We start from the raw sequence: 22,410 nt of genomic DNA, 5'->3' as shown, positions 1-22,410 counted from the left end.
ACTTAAAATACCCAAAAAATAAATTAAACATGAATCCAAAAATCAAATACATATACATAAATCCAGTCTACAAATTACATTTCAGCGAAACGGGAGAGCAAAAAACGCGAACAAATTATTTAACATGTTAAACTTAATAGCTTTCGGATTAAAATATAAACAAAACTAATAAAGGGTGTGCGTATAGCGGGGCGGAGGGATGTAAGCCAGAGCACGGTGCAGTCGGCGCTCGACTACTCTCGGAGCCTGACGTGTCTTGGTGTTTGAAAAACTTTTAACCGGCGCGTTCAATCGCGGTTTTGTGCATGGAGTAATAATATGTTGCTTTAAACAATGATGAGGTTAAAAATGATGATCAGACTGTTTAAACTTTTTTTTTACGTTTACATACTTATTTATTTTTACATGAGGGACCATGTGTATGCGGACAGGGCGCAGGGTAAGTTTTTTTTTGTATAAATAAATTGTAGTACTTATAAAAATAAAATTAGTTAAATATTCTGCAAAGTATTTGCGATTTTTATATTAGGTTTTTTAAATTAAAAATGAGCTAATGCCCAAATAAATTCTATGAAATAACAATGAGCTTTTGTTTTATAAATAATTATAAAACGAGTTTCTAAAGAATGTATGGACTTCTTGCATCGGTATTTAGTTACCTCTTTAAATAAATAATGTGATATCAAGTAAAGTTTGGACAAGATGGATTAATATCTCAAAATGATCGTCATAGTTTCTTCTAATTACTTAGCTAATGGAGAAATTTTAAGGTAATTAGGATAGTTAACGTTTAAATGTTAAATCAAGATAGAGTTTTGTAATTTTCACTTGTTTTTAATTTCTTTATTTAGTTGATTTTTATGTTGTTTTGTTTTTTAAATAATAAATTGTTATATGTATTAAGAAATGTATAAAATTTTAGTTAAATTAATTAAATTGTCTTTTATCATTGTAAAATAATAAAAAATAGTTGAGTTATTACAACGTCACAAAGACTTTTTATTTAGCACCGATCAGAGCTTTATGTATTCTAACAATTTTATTTTTTATTCATCTATTATTAATACTTTGATTTAGATTTTCAATGCGTTTTGTTACATCGATTGGTTAAGTTACATATGAAGCAATTTATTAGCAAGATAGAAAGAGTATTCGCAGAATACAAACATGTTCTCATACATTATAACGTACGCAATAACTATTATATGAGATATTTCAAGGACGCCAAATGAAATAAGAGATTGAAAATCATACAATAGCTACTGAAAGCATGTAATATTGAATGTTCTCGAACAAACAAATAACACGGTTTTATGACATTAACTTTATCCGCTTGATCCATAGTCATAAATATTCATTTATTCTATAGTTGGAATGTCTTCGAAATGAGATTCACTTTGAAGTATCGGAACCGCAAACGAAAAACAGAATCTTTAATAAAACTTCAATAGTCATTTCATAGCGCTACGCTATGGTGCTACGTTATGGTGCTACGCCATTGCTACGCGCTACATATCGATTGCTACTATGCGCACACGCATTTAAATTTAAATATTACAATAACATTTTAGATTAATTTGATTCAATAAGATTGAATTTATATGAACCCTATATACTATTTAGTACTCATTAATTCTCTTATAAATTATACACATGTCGCGCTGGTTTGAAATTTGCAGATAGGTAAAATTTACGAACATTTATATTAAAGGTTTTTACTCATAACTTATATGTACGGGGAGGGCGATTAAGAACTTCTTATATTATAGACTAGCTTCCGCCCACGACTTTGTATTGCATTCCCGTTTTTCCCCGTTCCCGCAATAATTTCGGGAAATCCTTTCTTAGCGGATGCCTACGTCGTAACATCTACCTGCATGCCAAATTTCAGCCCGATAAGTCCAGCGGTTTGGGCTGTGTATGATAGATCACTATACTTGTCGTTAAGCGGCGATGTAGATTGTACAAACACATAAATATTTTATACGCCACAAAATTATTGCTTACTATCTTCCCCCTGATATCAATATCGTGCTTTCTTAAAATAATGGAATATAAATATATAAAATCTCTGTCTTTAAATTTAAAACTGAAACTTTGTCCCGAGGCCATGCTTTACTCCAGTTACTAAAGAATAATTTACAACAATTAACAGTTTTTTAGTTTCCATACTAAGAAGTGGAGTTACTTCGGAAGTAGACAATAGTATTTGAAAGACACATAAAACAAAACATTGAAGCGCTTTATTGTAAAATTATCGTGACGGTTTATAATGTTACATTTAATTTAATGCCTAAAGCGTTGCTTTAAGTGGTCTCAGCTCATCATCTTAATATCCCTTCGCTCTTCATTAGGCGAATAGAGTTCTAATTGTAGTTTAAATCGGTTTTTGATGCCTTTGAGATCTTTTCATGCTTTCTGAATGAGTTTGTATGTGTTTTAAAAGCTGTGTTATAGTAATTTAGGATTCCAGCTGCGTTTAATGATCGGTTAATACTAAATCCATTTTTTATGATACACTTCACAAATGCATGTTTATAAAGACAATCGAATAAAATATCTTAAAATAAAAAGACGTGTGGCACTCGGGGACTGCCGCGGTAAAGCTATTGCATGCTATGCCTTCAAGCCACACCTCCGCGCCCGTCGGAGTGGGGAGTGTGAGGTTTTTTCGTTACGGAATTTCTGGATTCGGTCCCCGCGCTCAAGGCCCGCGATAGAAGCTATGCAATAGCTTAAAATACACAACTATTCACTCGTAATAATAAAATATTTAAATTCAATAATTGCAGCGATTAAATAGTTGTACCTAAATCAGTCAATTATTATGCTTCAGTACGTATAAAAAAATACATGGATTTTTTTTTGTTTTATGCGTATCATTAAACATTAACATGCGGTTTTTATATTTAATATAAGTAAACAATATGCAAAAAAACATTTTTCAATACTTTATAAAACCCTTAATAAAATTAATCATAATAAAATTTTCCAAAAAGTTTACGATAATGTACTTTATACGTATTCTCATAATATTTCGTCTCTCGCGGGAAATTGAGGGCGTGATAAAACCTAGGGTAAGTTTTGATGAAAAAATCGTAGATTAGATAACTTTTTGTTCGACAACAGGTTGAATGTTTGAGGTTTGAGTAAAGTATCACTACGATTTGACATTGGATGGAAATGTTTGATACAGTACTAATCTTTATTTTTACATCTTTATTTATTTTAATGATTCCTATTATTCTCATAACATCTTCTAAAATTAAAAATTTGTAAAAATTCTTACAATGTATTTGAATATTAATTGACAGAATTTCTCACTCAAAATTTAATATTCACTAACAACGTGGTCGCTAAGCAACTAAGTCCCTTCACTACTTAAAAATGAATCGCAAAATGTGTTGGTAAGCGCATAACTCGAGAACGGCTGAACCGATTTCGATAATTCTTCTTTATTATATTCCTTGAAGTACGAGGATGGTTCTTATGTAGAGAAAACGTAAACATGTACCACGGGCGAAGCCGGGGCGGACCGCTATTATAGTATAAAACAAAGTCGCTTTCTCTGTCCCTATGTCCCTTTGTATGCTTAAATCTTTAAAACTACGCAACGGATTTTGATGCGGTTTTTTTAATAGATAGAGTGATTCAAGAGGAAGGTTTAAATATATAATTTATTAGGTTTTAGACAAAGCGGGCGAAGCCGCGGGTGGTAAGCTAGTAATAAATAAATCCAAGAATAAATCAAATAACAGCGCCGCACTGGTTTTAAAGTGAACATAAGTAATGCTTAATTGAAAACTATACATACATATTTTTAAATTTATGCAATTTTTACAATTTAGTTTCTTTTTTTATTTTTATTAACAGAAGATAATTAAAAAGATACAAAGAGCATTTCTTCATATTATAACAGAAAGAAGCTGAAAGAAGCATTTGGCACATCACTAGTACTTGTAATTTTTACCTCAAAACAGATGTCTTGTTAGCGCATACAAGCCAAGAGCGCTGCAAAGGAACTCATTACGTTAATATTGTCCTAAGATTCCCGTCAAATGACACACGGAATAAATGAATAGTGGGATAAATTAAGCGGAAAAAGTTCTCGGCCCCGGCTCTTTCGTAAACCAACTTGTTTCGTGTACAATGTAATTCAACTTTACTTCTACCCGTAAATGCTGCCATTATCGTAAATATCTTTGTTCGAAGGCTTTTTGCTTGAGCACTAAGCCAATTTGGGAGGTTTTCTAATTGGCTCCTGGAGCAAGACGATCATCTTTTAAGCTATTGCATAGCTTCTATCTAGCCTTGAGCGCGGGGACCGAATCCAGAAATTTAGTAACGAAAAACCTCACGCTCCCCACTCCGACGGGCGCGGAGGTGTGGCTTGAAGGCATAGCATGCAATAGCTTTACCACGGCAGTCCCCGAGTGCCACACGTCTTTTTTTATTTTATTTGACTGAAATTCATTTAAGAAAGGCTAAGTAGCTTCTAAATATATTAAAGGCACAAAACATGAATACATGATACATTCGCCGTTCCTTTACTCTCCGATGGAATAGGAATTGGATATCTGAGAAACTGGTTTAGTGCAGACAGAACTACTAGAAACCTGAATTTATTTATTTTCTCTCTTCTCTTTTATTTACTGATAACACTATCCTAGAGAATGTTTCACTTGACTTAAGATAGCTGGAACTGCACAAATATGAATAAAACATTTAAAAACAACGACCACTAAGATGTACTTATAAGAAATGCAATATGTTAAGAAAAATATAATTTTGTTACTACAATATTGGCTGTAATCATAAATACCTAAATATCTATATTCAACACCTAAAAACTATTTTAACAAACAATATTTTCTACTAAAAATCTAACTCAAATCTGTTCATCGCTTAAAGAGCTACGAGATCACAAACTCACTTTACGCTGCATATATAAAAACCACCCCAACCAGCTGGATACATTCAAAAATATCAGTTTCACATATCGGGTTTCGTAAACAATTAATAATAATGTAAATGGTAAATTCTATCCATAAAACAAAAGTGCCGCATCGGGAAACCCATCCAAATAATTTTCACCACTCTCGTACATATATCTCTGTCATAAAATTTGATTCGATCCCAATATGAGATATGTCAATGGTGCGTGACCTTTACCTATATATAAATCAGGATCAATCCTACAAGAGAAGAATATAAATCCGATGCAATATAAAGGATGATAGCATGATTCACGCTACATGCCGGGGATGAGCCGTGCTGGAGCCGGGAAACAAATGAAACAATATTCATCGACACTTTAACGCAGTGTCCTGTCCGGCCCCGGCCATGCACGGCCGAGCCACGGTCAAGCATGAATTAGGTACTTCATACATAAAGTATACAATAATTTTTGATAGAGCCCCGGACGGGGCACGGCCGATCGCGACGCGGTGTAGCGCGAATCATTATGTTTTATAAGTGTGTGTGTATCTTTTAGACACGACGGCATTTGCAAAGTCGAAAAATATTTTTTTACGCGTGGTATAGGCAATGGATGTTCAACAAACGGAATTATGTTGTAACTTTATAATATAAAACTACTTAAATCTACTACTTTGCCTTACAACAAACACACCAGATTCTACCGCTTCAAGTATTATTATATATTTTTATTATAACTCAGACAAAATAATATAATAAACCATTTATTATAAAGCTTAAAAACATTAGATTTGTCGTCTTGTAAACCTATTACTACTATAACAAGATAAACTAATAAAAGCTATTAACAACAATATAACAACAACCCTTTTTGTAAAAATAACAACAAATATCCACGATATCAATCAATTAGTGGAAATGTTATAAAGAAAAATATGTTCACATTACATTTAATATCGAAATAAAGAGCGTTATAACCCACATAATGTAAGTGCTATGTGTCTAGAATTCGGATCAATATACCGACAATTCTTCAGCTACGTTATAGTATTTAGTATACGTATGTATTCTACCTACTTTCCTTGCTATGAAATTATATTTTATTTTTATTTTTGGGTATGGTATTGCCAATATTGTTGATATTTTTGTTTGGTAAAATTTTCGTAATTTATCATACAATGTATCTATATGATTTGAATAGAACAAGTATATTATTTTCTGTATAGATCTTCTATAATATAGTAACTGCTTCATAGACTGGTATTTATTAGAGTATAATTTAATTAAAAAAACTGTAATTATAGTATTAGACTTTCGACTTCGTATGTAGAGTCCGTCTTTATAATATCCTCATATAATATTATTAATAAGTTTTTCACTTATTAAGTTAGGTTCTTAAACATTTTAGTCATTACTTTACAAAGTTCAATCTTTATTTGAAAACCTAAATGAATACATATCTATAGACTAGTTTTTGAATTGTCATACAAAGAGTTACAAGCTCATACTACTTACCAGGTTTTACTTAATATTACATTAAATTGGTTTTAATTTATTATGAATTCGAAGACATTTCCTTTCTTTATAAATACTTATTGGGCTTGATCAATGCTTACTTATACCTACAATAATTAAAATCTTTTCTCTTATCATTTGTAAAATTCTTATACTAGTCTTTGTTCTCATTCGTATATTATTTTTACTACCTAGCTAAGTATTTATTCATCTCAAAAATTGTATCACGAGCTGTAAGGTACCTTATCATAAATAAATAAATAAATAAAGTCTATGTGTGCTTATCGCATAAACAATACACAGTACCACTCAGATCCTTAGCCATTAGTGTTTCGTCCAGACAGATGAAAAGTGAAAGATACATATGTAAACGAGCACCGATTGACACGAAGCAATAATGTCTGCAGGATGTGTACAATCAAATTCAATTTGATGAATGAAATCTCAGTTGAGTAAGGTCGTGAGATTGGTTATGGTGAAACGGTAATTTAGCTATTGACCGTGGCCTCTTTTGTATGTATGTTTGTCTGTTCTTGTGCGATTTTCGTTTTTTTTTCTTTTTGTGAATACTTATTTCCAATATTTTTTTTATATCTTATCTCTGATGCAATCAATAACAAACTGTTTGGAAATATTAAAACATCGCGATGCAGGTAATCATATTTTAAAGATTTATCAGACCTAAGCGATAGGTATACTATTATAAAGAAGTGAGCTCAGTATTGTAGGCACTGCTTTTTGTCAATTTAAATGTTAAATGTATTATAGTGTCATAATAAATAAACTTCTTCTTGATAAACATAAAGAATTAATAAAGTTGTTACTATATTGATTATTGCGTATCAATTCACGATTTTTCAGATAACCCATCCCTGTCTACAATAAATGGTACAATTAAAATATTAATTAATTAAGGTTTAATACATAACAAACGATTTTAAAACAATTCAAACATTATTCACTTCCAAAACTAAGACATTAAGTACCAGTAACTATTTCGGCCACAAAACAGGATAAAAATCGATATTTCAAGACTTCCAAATTGCCTGTTCGCAGAAATGCGGCGTAAAATATCGTCGGCTATAATTTCTTAAGCTCATATAACAAAGTCATGTACACTGTGTAAGTTTTTCTTCGGCCGATGTCATTGCAACATGTGCACCAATTTATCCCCGTTTGTGGCATATTGGTGAAACTTAGTATGTTTCATTAGCTTTGATATTGTTTAGTTACATTGAATTACGTAAAATTGTTATGGGTTTTCACTTTTCTATGGCTGCATTGAACGTTTAATTGGTCATTTTATTCTTTGTCTTAAAAAAATATTGAGAAATATTTCATTTGAAAATTCATCAATGAATATAACTATTTTAACTTGTTTTTTGTGTTAATAATACGAATAACAATTTCGTAGCACAAATCATAAGTTGACGGTTAAGATTACTTGAATTCTGAGAATCCTTTTTATGATACGGTTTTTAGTACTTTTAGTAGTTTTATCTATATAATTAAAATTATGTCGTCAGTGTTATAATATATATGCTTTTTGGCTGTTATACATCTCGATTTTTATGAAAGTTTTGACTATATATGATAGGGCTTTAGTGTAGCTGTGTGTAGGGAGATGAAATTAAGAATGGAGTCAATAGAAATTATATATTCCTCTAAGTTACACAAAAATATACTTTTGGTGGCGCGAGTCACGGGACAACTGTGGGGCGACGTGGTGTGAACGTGCGACGTGACCAAAAATCCTGTGTCAGCACAGCACAGGGCCAATAATCTTAAATTTTCTTTAATATCCCTAAATCGATGTCAAGTAGATATATATATATATATATATACTAGCGGTCCGAGCCGGCTTCGCCCGTGGTACATATGAAAAATAGATGTTGGCCGATTCTCAGACTTACCCGATATGCACAGAAAATTTCATGACAATCGGTCCACCCGTTTCGGAGAAGTATGCAGACTAACATTGTGACACGAGAATGTATATATATATATATCAGCATGTATCATACAGAGTTTCAAAGTAAATTAGTTAAAGTAATACATTCTAATACAAGATTATACAAATCACAGTTAGTTCAGTTATTGACTAAGGTCTGAAAGCTTGGTAATACATAATTTTAAGCACCCATTAACGCCATCCCATGGATTGTGGACTATCATCTTGTTTAACTCAATGAAATATACCTAGGACATTAAACTCGGAAATTGTATTACTATAAAAAGAGAATCTATACATATAATAAATCTGTAGAAGATTCAATTCTGTACATTAAAAAATATTGAAAAAATAAATAGCAGGGGGGTGTTACTACATCGATACTTAACCCAAATATGTGATTAAAAAAATTTTTGTCTGTCTGTCTGTCTGTCTGTATGTGAAGACATCACGTGAAAACTAACGATTCGATTTCGATGAAACTTGGTATAATTATACCTTATTATCCTGGGCGTAAAATAGGATACTTTTTATCCTGGAAAAATACGTAGAAAAAAAATAATCTTAATTTTTCAGTTTTATCCATAGACGTTGTTCTGTAGAACCACGAACACACGTTGCGTATTATTATAGGCCTAGCCGTATTTGGGTCCAATAGATATTTATAAGATGTAATTGTCAGAGTTACTCAAAATGGAGGTTTACCATCCACGCGAAGACCGACATCCGCGCGGACGGAGTCGCGGGCGGGGAAGCTAGTCATTAATATTTGTTTAAATTAAATCCAGCTTTATTACAAACTAAACATAGGATAATTTTTGTAGACCTACACTTAACTAATCTTGAAATCTAACAATGAAACAGATGCTATATGCAAATCTAATTATAATGTTGAACAGAGAAAAAATGTGACATTTAATTATTATAATGATGTTTTCAAATTAACTTTCAAATAAAGTATTTACTTATATTATTTAAATATTTTACAACAGCTCAAAAACTATTTAAAAGAGTGTCCAGGTTCTTCACTTACACTTAAGACTCAACAAAGTGCGTTGAATGCTAACACGTTGAACTTTGTTCTTTTAATTAGTTTTCTGCGTTTAATTGGTGAAATAGACCCTGAGTACACCGCCTGCCGAGCCGCAGCAAGACGTCTTGAGACACCTATGTATGTATGCCATTAAATCTTATAAAATATGAGCAATATTCTATATATTTTCACATTGATTAATCTGTCTATACTTTTGCATAGGTAATTTATGAAACCAATTTCAAATACGTCTGTATTATTTTTTATGAATAATATTATGATTTTGGCGATCAGGTTGAATTTTAAAACTATAAAAATATGAAACCAGAGGTTTCGCTACCATATTGGTGTAATGCGTAGAACAATTGTAGTATATACATTATACGTACATATTCGTTTTCCCTTAACATGGCACATATGCCACATAAATATTATGTAATGGCTTCCGCCCGCGACTTCACTCACATGCAGTTCTCATTATCACACGACAGACGTGCCTTATATAAATTTCCACCCTTTATTTCATCCCCTAAAATTTGTTATTTACAACTAAGTAGCAGATTACATAATAATTCTATCTCTAAATTCTTATAATATTTATTTGACCATATTCGATTTAATCGCTTTATTATGGAAACAGGACATTACGAAAATACGTATTTAACTAGTACACATGAAATATTCAGGAAAAATTAGCCATCCTTTTCATCTACCTGGGTGAAGCTGGAGCGAGCAACTAGTATACAGTATTATCTATAATATAGATACTACATTACCTTGTATCGAACAATACAATCAACTCAACCTCAAAGTGTAAACTATTTTATCCAACAAAGATTTAACTTAAAATTGATTACGGGTCAAGTTGCCCGCTAAGGGCTGAAACAGAGTCAAGCCTGATCTATGGATGCTAACTTTAAGCAACGGCTTAACACTTAGTTAGCCGTCCAATCAATGTTCACTTAAGACTTTGAGTGGGTCCACTACTTCATTGGGATTAACGTGTATTATATGCCAACACACCAACGGTAATGTTTAAATAAATACATACCTAAATGTCTTAACCTAAATTAATACTATATTTATGGCAATTCACTAAAGAAAATAAAATCTGAAAGATAAAACAGACACTAGTCATAAAACCATTTCCAAAATAATCAAGAGTTCAGATATTGAAGATTTACAAAAATCATTTTCACCTTTCTCTCAATAATACAGATTTCAGATATTTGATTAGACTAATATAATATGATGGTATACATAGTATATTCAAAAGTATGTATATGTATAATGCTTCATATTATATCCCCTCGCATAGTCACAACAAATCCTCCTTTAAAATATAGCTAAACTATACAATGTGTAAAATTTAATTAGTATTTAATAAAACAGAATCCATGTCATGTTAAAATAATAGAACATGTAACACACCAACATAATATACATAGTAATAGTTAATAAAACAAAACACGTCCAACATAAATGTGTTGATTGAAAAATGATTGTGACAAATTTCAAAAAAGCTATTAAAATTTCAATTACAGTCGCACAAACAGAATGTTCAAAGTTTGTATTAACAAACTACAATTGTTGAATTTGAAAGCAATTTATTCGGAAGCTAATAGAATATTTTTCGTGTTGTCGAATGTGTTGTGTACTTTTATTTTTGTAACTATAACAAAGTGTCAATAGCGTAAAGGTGAATGAGGCAAAGAATAAATACCTTATTAATGTTTAAAGCTTAAGCAAGCTCTAGATTTATTTCCTTATACATTTTTGAAATTTATATAATTAATGTTTGCCTCAGATTTGTATTTTAAAGAAAATTTAACGGCGGAACGTAAAACCAACGTATTACTAATAAAATGATTTCATGAATACTCTGGAATTTTCACAGCAAACAAACTCTCAGACCCACACGGACACTTCGCCTCAAATAACTTACATGGTCACAAAACAGCGTCCGTAGAATCTGCATTATTTCACGCCAGTCCGAACCAAAGCCATAACTCACAAAAAATCATACGCTCACCTCGCAGCACCACACTACATATCTCATGTCATTTAGGCTAGTTTCAAATGCATGAGACAAACGCATCCGGCCCATTTCGGCGCTGAATGTGACAGGACGCAGGGGAAAATTCCCTGACAAATGGCTCGACAGCTGAATAAACTCGGTGTATGAAAATAAAAATAGTGCAGCCGTAGGACATTTATATGGTCACAGCTTGGACTCATGGTATGAATGAGGATATAAATATAGCGTTCTTTGTGCGAGCGGTATGACTAATTAAGCCGTTGCGAAAATAGCGCTTTATTACGGCTATAGATTACCTGGTTGAACGTTTAGCATTTATTAACTCAAGTAGTTTATTACAATTTACAAAAATCTTCTTTTAAAATTTGTCATTATCTATTGCAACAATTGCATAACTGTATAAACTGTCCAATCGGATTGTACCCTAGCTAATTGAAATAATGATTTAAAAAAGTTCATAAAACTATGAATAAGTAATAATTAATTTTGAGTTAGAGCTTCCTTTACCTTCGATGTGGAAATAGAGCAGGCTCCAAGGAGATGTTCGTTTGCAAAAATCGCAGACCTAAATCTGACTTCTCTTATATATTGTATAGATCCCAGACATCCTATAGACAGATGTTGCCAACCAGTTTTGTGGCCCCCCTGCCCGCACCCCGGTAATTAAATATGGCATACAAAGAAAAAAATAAAAATTTCCAAAACATGCCGTGTGGGGTATCAAATGAAAGAGCTTATTGAGTAGATCACGAATATATAGCATACTATATACATTTCTTACAATTTCTCTAAGACTTTTTATAAAATTTACGAAAATGGTCCATTTTTGAGTTAACTTTAAACCACTATAGATTGAAAACTCATGAATATATTTTTTGAATTATTATTTTAAATAATTAACAACAGTCCATTGTTTATGATTCAATAGTTCGTAATATAATATAAGTGAGCTATGTGGTGGATTTGATGAAAATAACTATATACTATATGAACTTGAAAATATACTCGCCATCTTTGAATGCTCCCCCCACTCCCCCATGCAACTATTTCACTGTACGAAATATTGAATCGTAAACAATGGACTATTGTTAATTATTTAAAATAATAATTGAAAAAATATATTCATGAGTTTTCAATCTATAGTGGTTTAAAGTTAACTCAAAAATGGACCATTTTCGTAAATTTTCTAAAAAATCTTAGAGAAAGTGTAAGAAATGTATATAGTATGCTATATATTCGTGATCTACTCAATAAGCTCTTTCATTTGATACCCCACACGGCATGTTTTGGAAATTTTTATTTTTTTCTTTGTATGCCATATTTAATTACCGGGGTGCGGGCAGGGGGACCACAAAACTGGTTGGCAACATCTGTCTATAGGATGTCTGGGATCTATACAATATATATCAGAAGTCAGATTTAGGTCCGCGATTTTTGCAAACGAAACTCCACTGAGAGTCCGGTCTAAAAGATGGAAGTTACCGCGGTAGAGAAAGGACTCTGCTCAAGACATTTGCGTGTATATTCCTTAAACATAATTAAACACTGCTTCTATTAAAAATACATATTAAGATACTTACACACTGAGTTTTTCAAGCTATATAATAATGATGAAAGTTTGTATGCTTCGGAAGCGAGAGAAACCTTGCAGCGCAGTTATTGTACTTATAAATGAGATTTTATATATTATTATAAATATATAGACAATGAAAGTACTGAACTTATAGTTATCTAAAATAAACTTTGTACTCGCGTTCAATTGATAAAGTTACGATCATATAATTAAAGTTCAAATAATATTTTAATGTTAAAGTTTTAAATTACGAAGTTGGCTAATCTTTCAACACTGAATAATTTACACGGACAATATAATAATAGGTCCATCAAGATTTTGAGTAAATTCCACATTTAATTTAACATTTTAAAAGTATTGATTTTGTATTACATAGCAATAATTTAATTATTAGCATTGATTCCTTTTAGACATTTACAAATATTTAGTACTAGTGGTCCGCCCCGGCTTCGCCCGTGGTACATATTTCGCAATAAAAGGTAGCCTATGTTCTTTCTCAGGGTCTAAAGATTATCTGTGCCAAATTTCATCAAAATTGGTCCAGTAGTTTATGCGTGAAAACCATACATACATACATACAAACCTTTCCTCTTTATAATATTAGTATAGATAGTCAAATTAATAATTTTATCTTCTAAATATCGCAATACAATTCAAAATAGTATAATAGCCGTATCTGTAGCATACATCGCGAAGTACTTAACAATATTTGATCACGTTTCACACTAAAGATAACATTATAATATTATAACCGAATGATAAAACGGTACAAACGACGTGAGGTGTCTGACTAATACTAAACTTGGGGATTAAGTGTTAGGAAAACGTATATGTATTTGTATCGCATTATTTCAAACTAGCCTTATGCCCGCTGTTTCACCCGCTTTGGTTAAAACATAATAAATAATATACTAAAATCCTTCTTTTTAGTATAAACACCGATGATCATTCTTAGAATTAAAATATTCACAAATACAAATAAATTCAAACAATAACCTTACAATCCAATAAACATTTTAACGTAAATTTATTAAACTATTGAAATTACTTAAGTAAAACAATCTCCATTACACGAACGCCAAACAAATAATTATAAGACGATCTTAATCGGGTTTCGGGAAGCCGTTAAAATTACGTCCTACTTCAATTTCTGTCGTAGAATTAACCCTCAAGTTATGAAAACTGGTTATATTATTGCTGATGGATATAAACCACGATCCCTTTCTGACGCTAATGCTATAACAGTGTAAGCTTAAATGATAAAGTTGGAATTGCCTCACCTCTTGAACTCCGAAGCTTCGGGTTGCCATCAAATTCTGACACCCAATAACAATTAAACTTGCTTTGTGCTTGGACAGTAAGGTTGCGTTTGGGCTGGCAATACCGCAGGGCGGATCCAAGACAGTAAGCGCCGCAAAGGGCTACTCTGACCGAGACGTTAGCTAGTAAATGCACAAACCTTTGAACGTTGCTTGCTAACCATATTTTTTATCTATTGTTTTAAAGGAAAATCAAGCACTTTAACCGCGCAAATTTATAATAGTCACGTCATGCTTAGCAAGCAACAGTCCATTTTTTCTGAATCCACAGACAATGTAAAACTTGTAAAAAAAATTTATTATGTAATAAAAAATCCCTCACATTTTACACCGCGTATCTTATTTGGGTTTAATAGCAGTGTACAACAAGGAAATTTGTACGCCAATCTTCAAATTTAAATCCCTAAATAATTGGCTATTGAGATATTTAATGCCGATCGCTCAAAGCTACGCAATCTTGAGCTTAAGATACAATCGTCAGACAGTTACAAGACACAAAATGTTCGATTTTCTACCTTCTTCCGACTTGAATCATTGTGAACACCGCCTTACACTCGGACAGTGGTCTTGAGAGACAAAAGGAAGGTAAGGTAATCTGTACATCGCTTGAATGCTCTTGTATACCATTAGTATGATTTAGAGCGTTCGAGTTGACAATATATTGCGCCGATTGAGACCGTTGTATTGATACTTGGTCTTCAAACGCGTGAGGGAAATATATTGCAGCGTGAGCATAATAGCATGAACGTTTAAGTGTTATCAATGCGTTGTTTAGTTAAACAATATGGCTGGTGTTGGATGTTCGTTGTTTTAAGTATTGAAACTTTTATAATCTATACTTATATTATAAAGCTGAAGAGTTTGTTTGTTTGTTTGAACGCGCTAATCTCGGGAACTACTGGTCCGATTTAAAAAATTCTTTCGATGTTAGATAGCCTATTTATCGAGAAGGTTATCATCGCGCTACGACCAACAGGGGTGGAGCCACGGGGGTGAAACCGCGCGGAGCAGCTAGTAGATTTAGAAATTGGTTTTACAACGTTGGAGAACGTTACTAATGTATTTAAAAATTCCAAGTAAATACTAATTGGAAACATGTTTGTGTACTTACAAATAAATAAGAATATTGTGTTTGTAATAAACTAAATGAGTCCACATAATATTATTTTATTCCACTCTTTTTAAACATACTCAAAAATTCAACGCAGCATACGAATTTTAAACTTAAAAAACAAACAGTAGTTCCAGAAGCGCACGATATTCAAAATAACATTAAAAAGTTTCGTCATATTCACAAACTACAAAACTATGTCGATTAAAAAAAATATCAGTTCTAACGAATTATTCCTTTTCATATAGTTTTCTGAGTTTGCTAGCTTAAAATTAATTTTCCGTGATGTATAAAAATTTCTGAGGACGTCGCTTCGGCATTAGGCTGGCTATACACAATGCAAACCTACAGGATTAGAGTATTGACATGATTTTAAAATTGGATTCAATACGATATTAAAATTACAGAGTACTGACCTAGCATGTTCGATGAAAATATGAGAATACACTTTTGGCATTCTAAAAAAAAATAAAAAATAAAAATCATTTATTGAACCAAAATACATTACACAAAAAAAGAGGACCCCAGACTCCTAATATAGCTTTCGCTGTGTTTCAGGAGCCTATGCCTTCCCGATACACTATATACAACGTTCAAAAGCAATACAAAAAAATCTATTTAAAACAATGAAATTCTATTAACCAATTTGCAAATATTATATATAATAAATTTCTAAAATATTATTTTATAACAATATATTTCGTTTCCATGGTACAACTCATAATCTAATTTTAATCGTAAAGGAATATAAATTGCATCTATTTTTGATTTGCTACAATTTATAGATAGCATTTACTTTTTTACTTTTTTTGTATTCCATAATACGAGATGGAATTTAAATAGAAATTTTCTATCCCCAATAATGTTGTCCTAAATATAACAAAGATCTTAAAGATTCAGATAATATTGATTAGTATTCCTTGTAACTCAAGATAACGTAATCTCTGATGCACATACATCGAATAAATACATACTTAGTGTATTGACCACCTAAATACTCGCAGTAGGTACTATTTAAAAGTTAGCAATTTAAAAGAAGAAAAATCCCCGACACCTACACACGGAGATAGAACAAACAAATTAAATTATCACATACGAAATACTGCAACCAAAAAGTGCAATAAGTGCTCAATAGAGTTTTCGCTTCGAATCACAGAATTAAACGATGTTCTTTCACTATGATCGTTATTTTGAGAATTTATATTCTATCGTCTGTACCGTGCTAAAAGCTGATGTATTTTTATTGTTCCGTTTTTGTTGTTATTCATCAAATTATTCATCAAATGAATAGTCTACAGTAAATACATCAAGTGGATAAAGGAAGTTTCAATTCGATGGTATGTAGTGATACTCAATTTTAATGTTTTATTTCCATTATAATAAAAATTATTATAACAATATCAACCAAACAGACACGCAGTTCTCACGTCCCAAAACGATAAAAACACAAAAGTCAGGAACCACAAAATATTGTACGGCAAATAATCTGATGAATGGACTGCGAAATCTTCTCCAACGTGAAATAAAACAACGGGATAATTCCGTACTTATTTCGTGCGATATATTCAAGTGTTAAGGTGCTTTTCCAACAGAGATGTGCGTTACGTTGCTGTGGGTGCGTTTGTAATCAGCCAATCATATTTATTCATGCACATAGCGTAGCACTAGTGGAATCGGTCGCAGCTAAGATATCTTCTTAATATATATAAATCTCGTGTCACAATGTTTGTCCTCAATGGACTCCTAAACCACTTAACCGATTATAATAAAATTCGCACACCATGTGCAGTTCGATCCAACTTGAGAGATAGGATAGTTTAAACATGTAGGTACCACGGGCGAAGCCGGGGCGGACCACTACTGTATTTTATATAGAAGGATGCGTGTTATAGATGCGTGCTTTGGATGCGTGCTTTGGATGCATACTACAGAGCGCCTAGTGTATCAAACATCACAAAACTCGAACTGCGTATCTTCTTCGCACAGCTACTTTGAGGCGGCGCATCTTCATAGCACATCTTACTCCGCTACATAGCGTAGCATTAGTGGAAACATACACATGGTTTCATAGCATAGCCATAAAAATTTCGTAGCATAGCTGCATAGCACATCTCTGGTGGAAAGGCACCCTAACGAGTGAGCGGAAGAAGCCACAATGTCAGTTGGCTCTCATTATATATGCATGAAGTTATTATTTGCCAGCGTGATAGAGAACTTGCATGCGTTGCGAATGTCACACTCGTGCCTTCGCGACAATAAGCAGCGACGCTTCCATTGCATAATAGTAATGAACAATCGATTTTACGTTCTTACCTATGCAGCAATGCTCAACAGCTATCATTTCATTACTTTGAGACTAAATTCGTTTATGTAAACAAGAAATAAAAATCTGGAATTAATTTTATAAAGTTTAAGTTTGTTTGTTTGAACGCGCTAATATCAGGAACTACGATTTGAAAAATTATTTCGGTGTTTGATAGCACATTTATTGAGGAAGGCTATAGGCCTAAAGCCAACAAGAGCGGAGCACTGCGGGTAAAACCGCGGAGCACAACTATCCTGATATTTGCAACTAAATTAGAAATAAGGGAGTTTTGGGCAGTGATTAATCGAAATGGGTATCGTCCCGGGAAAATTCATTCCGGCTGGATTAACTAGTGACGTGTAAAAGTCGACTTGATAGGTATTCTTACGTTCATGAAACTAAGAACATTATAGTAGTTATGAATATATTCAATGAATAGAAACAGAGTATAATTTATCACGTGTAAGAGATACACGTGCGGGAAATAGGAAAAATATTATCTTGATATCTTTTGATTCATATTTAACGATGAAAGCTTCGATAAAATTATGAAAGACTAAGCTTAGATTAAATAATATCACTCTAATATTGATGTTATATTATTTTTATTTATTATTTATTTTATTTTACTCTTTAACACAACTAAACAGACTTATATACTAAAATATGTTACAAGATACAATTTATAAAACAAAAAAATGAAAATAAATTGCAGACCGATACATTCAATAACTCCATACAGGTTGCAAGTAAGCCATACATATTTTGTATGAAAACATATGAAAACATAATTACACAGAGCTACAAAGAAACAAAAATAAACAGCGATATAGTTTGAATGATTACGCGGCGCCGCGAAGTGAAACAGTGTACACCTGAAAACCCGAGCGGTTGAACACAATAGATCAAAAATTGATGAAACAAGCTAACAGTGATTTTCCTCAAACGTGTGAGAGCTTATTTATTTAGGACTGGCTTTACCCGAGGCAATCGCGAGGCAATATCGCAGTAATCATAATAATGTTTTAAAGCTTAGAGCGGTATTGCGCGCAACAAGCTGCCTACTTTAATTGGATTGCATTGTAGAATTTGGTGCATCTGGACGAAAAGATTTCCAACTCTTTACAAAGGTAAATAATTCTTCCACTACTGGTTAGTCTAATGTCGGGATATCTTAGTCCATGACTAAATTCCTCATAAATAGACAGAATTGAGAATAAATAGGTCATTTAAGGCATGTATGGCATGGCCATTTTAGGCCTTGAGGCTAATAATATGTCCATGCATTTTTTTTGTTTGTTTGTATTTTTTGTTTTTTATTTATATCATTTAAATCAGATTTTCATCCATATAGTTGTTAGTATACCTTAAAACTATGTTAGTATCATGATGGATGCCGCTCTTTTCCGCATGATTGCGGAATTGTTTTACCACGAATAAATGAATTCTATTATATTATATTATAATAAGAAACCAAGTTCTCTCTCTTTAGTCAATGAGCTTGAGTCTATAACACAATTCCATATAATTATAAAAAGTTTAATTAAAACAACAAAATTAAAGTCAATTTTCAATTTGATAGTCGTGCGATGTAATAAAATTTCATCGAACACTTTTCACGAAGCATGCTCACGACAGATTAATTGATTGTAAACTTTTTAATTCGGATCCAATATTTTCTATAGCAGTGGAAGCCAAATGCGACCACATGTTTTCTAATGATCAATAAAACAAACAGACACATATAGATGTATTTGAAGCTACGATATGACATCTTGGACGGTATATTTTTTAATTTGTTTTTTATCCCTTTTATGCGAAATTTTTTTCCTTTATAATATGTCTCCTGTTGGTATTAGAGTAATAATAATATATAGCCTTCCTCGATAAATGGGCTATCTAACACTGAAATAATTTTTCAAATCGGACCAGTAGTTCCTGAGATAAGGGCGTTCAAACAAACAAACAAACTCTTCAGCTTTATAATATTAAGTAAAGATTGTTTTGTAAGAAATATCACGCGTGGTCGGGTTAAATATTAGTTTGAATGTAATAAGAATGTACTGCGATTTTACACAGCTACCTAATTGATGTAGGTAGTTGATAACAAAACGCAGCAAGTCAACGACTATTATTAAAGTGAGGGTAGTTGGGTCGAACGTCGTATAAACAACGTCCGAGCCCCTAGGCACGATTCTTACGAATGCGCCAAAAGCGGCAATTTATAGTATTCGACAGCTAAGCATGTTCGGACAGGAAACAGTGACAACTATATTGACAACTATTTATCCACAAAAATATTAAATCAAAAGTTACGTCTAACAGTTTAATCTCAGAGATTGAGTTCTGAAGTACTTATTAGCTACATTTCTAACCACGTTAAGTAGGATGTTGCTTTAAAATAATACAAAGAAAATCAAATACCAAATCTAATATAATATAATAATCACCCATTAAACTAATAACTATTCATATAAGTTTCATAATCCTTATATGATACAATATTTGAATAGTAACGGAGTCTTTGATGTTCTGATAACACACGTACCTAGTAAATGTGTGTTGCGAACATTAATATCTATGATAATACATAGTTACAAGGTAAAAGTGATAGAAATATCTCCATTAGCGCGTGTAGGAATAGTTTGATTAATATCATGTAATATCATTTGTTGAAGTATCTTTGTGGCATTTGTCTAGCTTTGATAGTTCTATAACTTTTGGTTTATTTACAACGGATAAAAAATAAGTTGTAATGAATACCTACTCTTAATACAATAATAATACATACTACTTTATATAATAATACATCTTATATAGTATGTTATGTTAAATTAAAGTAGTACGAGTAAGAACTAAACTGAAAAAATATTTAAGACATAGCTTACAAGCATAAAATATTGAATAGCAGAACCACAATTTTAGCATAATTCATCAATCCATTTTTTATTAAAAGTATAGAGCAAAAAGCGATTGAGCTTCATCGGAAGAATATCTATAATTTAAGACTGTGCCAAGAATCGGAGCCAGTAATTTAAAAAGGGTACGTTATTTCAAGCGATATACTGTGCTTTTCGATTTTATTGAATTTGTGGCATTCACCGAGGTACTTCTTTTAATGTAAGGATGAGGAAAGGTGCAGGTTTTTACAATTTTAGTGCCAGCATTACAGTGATAACGTTTTACTATAACAACTTTCTGTAAGGTAATGTGATGTTTTAATATTGTATAATTAATATTTGAGGCTACATGAATTAGAGGCTTCCATTCATTTTAAATTTATTTATGTACATCGAATAATGCAGATCTTAAACGCATTATATTGGCAAGTATGTAGTCTCATATCCAAAAAGTATAACGAGTAGTCAAAAGTGTGATTGAATTGATTATTACTAATTGTTTATTTGTTTGTTATTTTGCCCTAATCGCCTGATCAAATTGATTTGCCTAATAATTTGATCTTTATTACTTCACAGGAATTACTTAGCGGGTGAATCCGCGGGAGTAAACTTAGTACCTACATATTGTACACACATACGAAAACTCAAACAGCAAAACGGTCAAAATATTTCAACGTGAAATTTAACCATATTTTTTCAATGGCGTCCATAGTGACCACTTGAGCCCCTCATTTGCTTACACACACCGAACGACCTGCCCCCGTTTCGGAAATATAACCATTCGAACCGCGAAATTTTATATTAAATTTGAACATAATATTCGGCTTGAAGCGCGATTGTAATACAAATATGGATAGTTGGATATTTATGCTGGTCTTAGGGTCAAGTTGTTGAAATGTACGTGAATACCTTTTTAAAATATTTATAATATTTTAAAAAAGGTATTAATTTCCCTGAGTATGGCTCTTAAAAATTAAATCATTACAGATAGTATGAAACAATTAAGGAACTTAACGGAGCTTGAATAATTACATTCTTAATTTTTAACGATATTACCGTATAATTAAATAAAATGCTTAATTCACAGCGAAAGTTCCATACTCGTATATCTCTCAGCATGTCTGAAATATTTTGAAATGAAAATTAATTTTGAATCTTTCATCAAAAACATTCATATAACTTGATTCAAACTAAATATAGATATTAGATATCGAGAGTTAATTGAAAAACGTACTCTTCTATAAATCATTTCACACATTTATCAAAACGTCCCCAATATATAGGCCTCGTGACCTCCCGAGGAAATTAATTTACACATACGAAGGGAAGTTAAATTAAAAAGGAAAAACGGTATTCAGATGAATATTCTTCTTGCAACTCAATACTTTCCTTTGTCGGTCGAGACGCGATCTCTTGTCAGCCCAAAAAGGTTTTATGTCTATTTCATCGGAAAATATTTATTGTACTCAAATATTAAATGCAACAGATACTCATGAATAGAATAAAAGTTGCCTCTTGACAATTTTTCATTTAAAAATAATTTTTATTCTGTTTAATTCTGATTCACTTCGCTATAACAGTCAGATAAGCTGTTGGATTTTTATGAGCTATTTCGAAATTATTTATACATTTTGTGTCGTGTTAAGCATTTTCATCACATCCGAGCTATTTTAGTTGAATTCTAACAGCTAACATAATGTTTCATTTTTAACATTTAAAATTTCAAA

At 32.0% G+C, this 22,410-nt stretch overlaps 1 protein-coding gene across 1 annotated transcript in view; it reads left to right on the top strand.

Moving 5' to 3' along the window:
- Positions 1-273: 273 nt before the first annotated feature.
- The window catches only part of LOC149910973 (glutamate receptor 1-like), a 147,556-nt gene continuing 125,419 nt past the window's right edge, over positions 274-22,410 (top strand). Inside the window, exon 1 of the mRNA XM_090101549.1 lies at positions 274-439. Within this exon, the coding sequence (XP_089957675.1) occupies positions 334-439 (106 nt within the window). The 5' untranslated portion in view covers positions 274-333. The remainder of the gene's footprint in view (positions 440-22,410) is intronic.

Source organism: Colias eurytheme, chromosome 1 (assembly GCF_061535395.1).
Source record: "Colias eurytheme isolate Ceu_HAF_F1 chromosome 1, ilColEury1 Martin Lab GWU primary, whole genome shotgun sequence".
NCBI lineage: Eukaryota > Metazoa > Arthropoda > Insecta > Lepidoptera > Pieridae > Colias > Colias eurytheme.
This window is presented reverse-complemented; position numbering and strand designations above follow the sequence as displayed.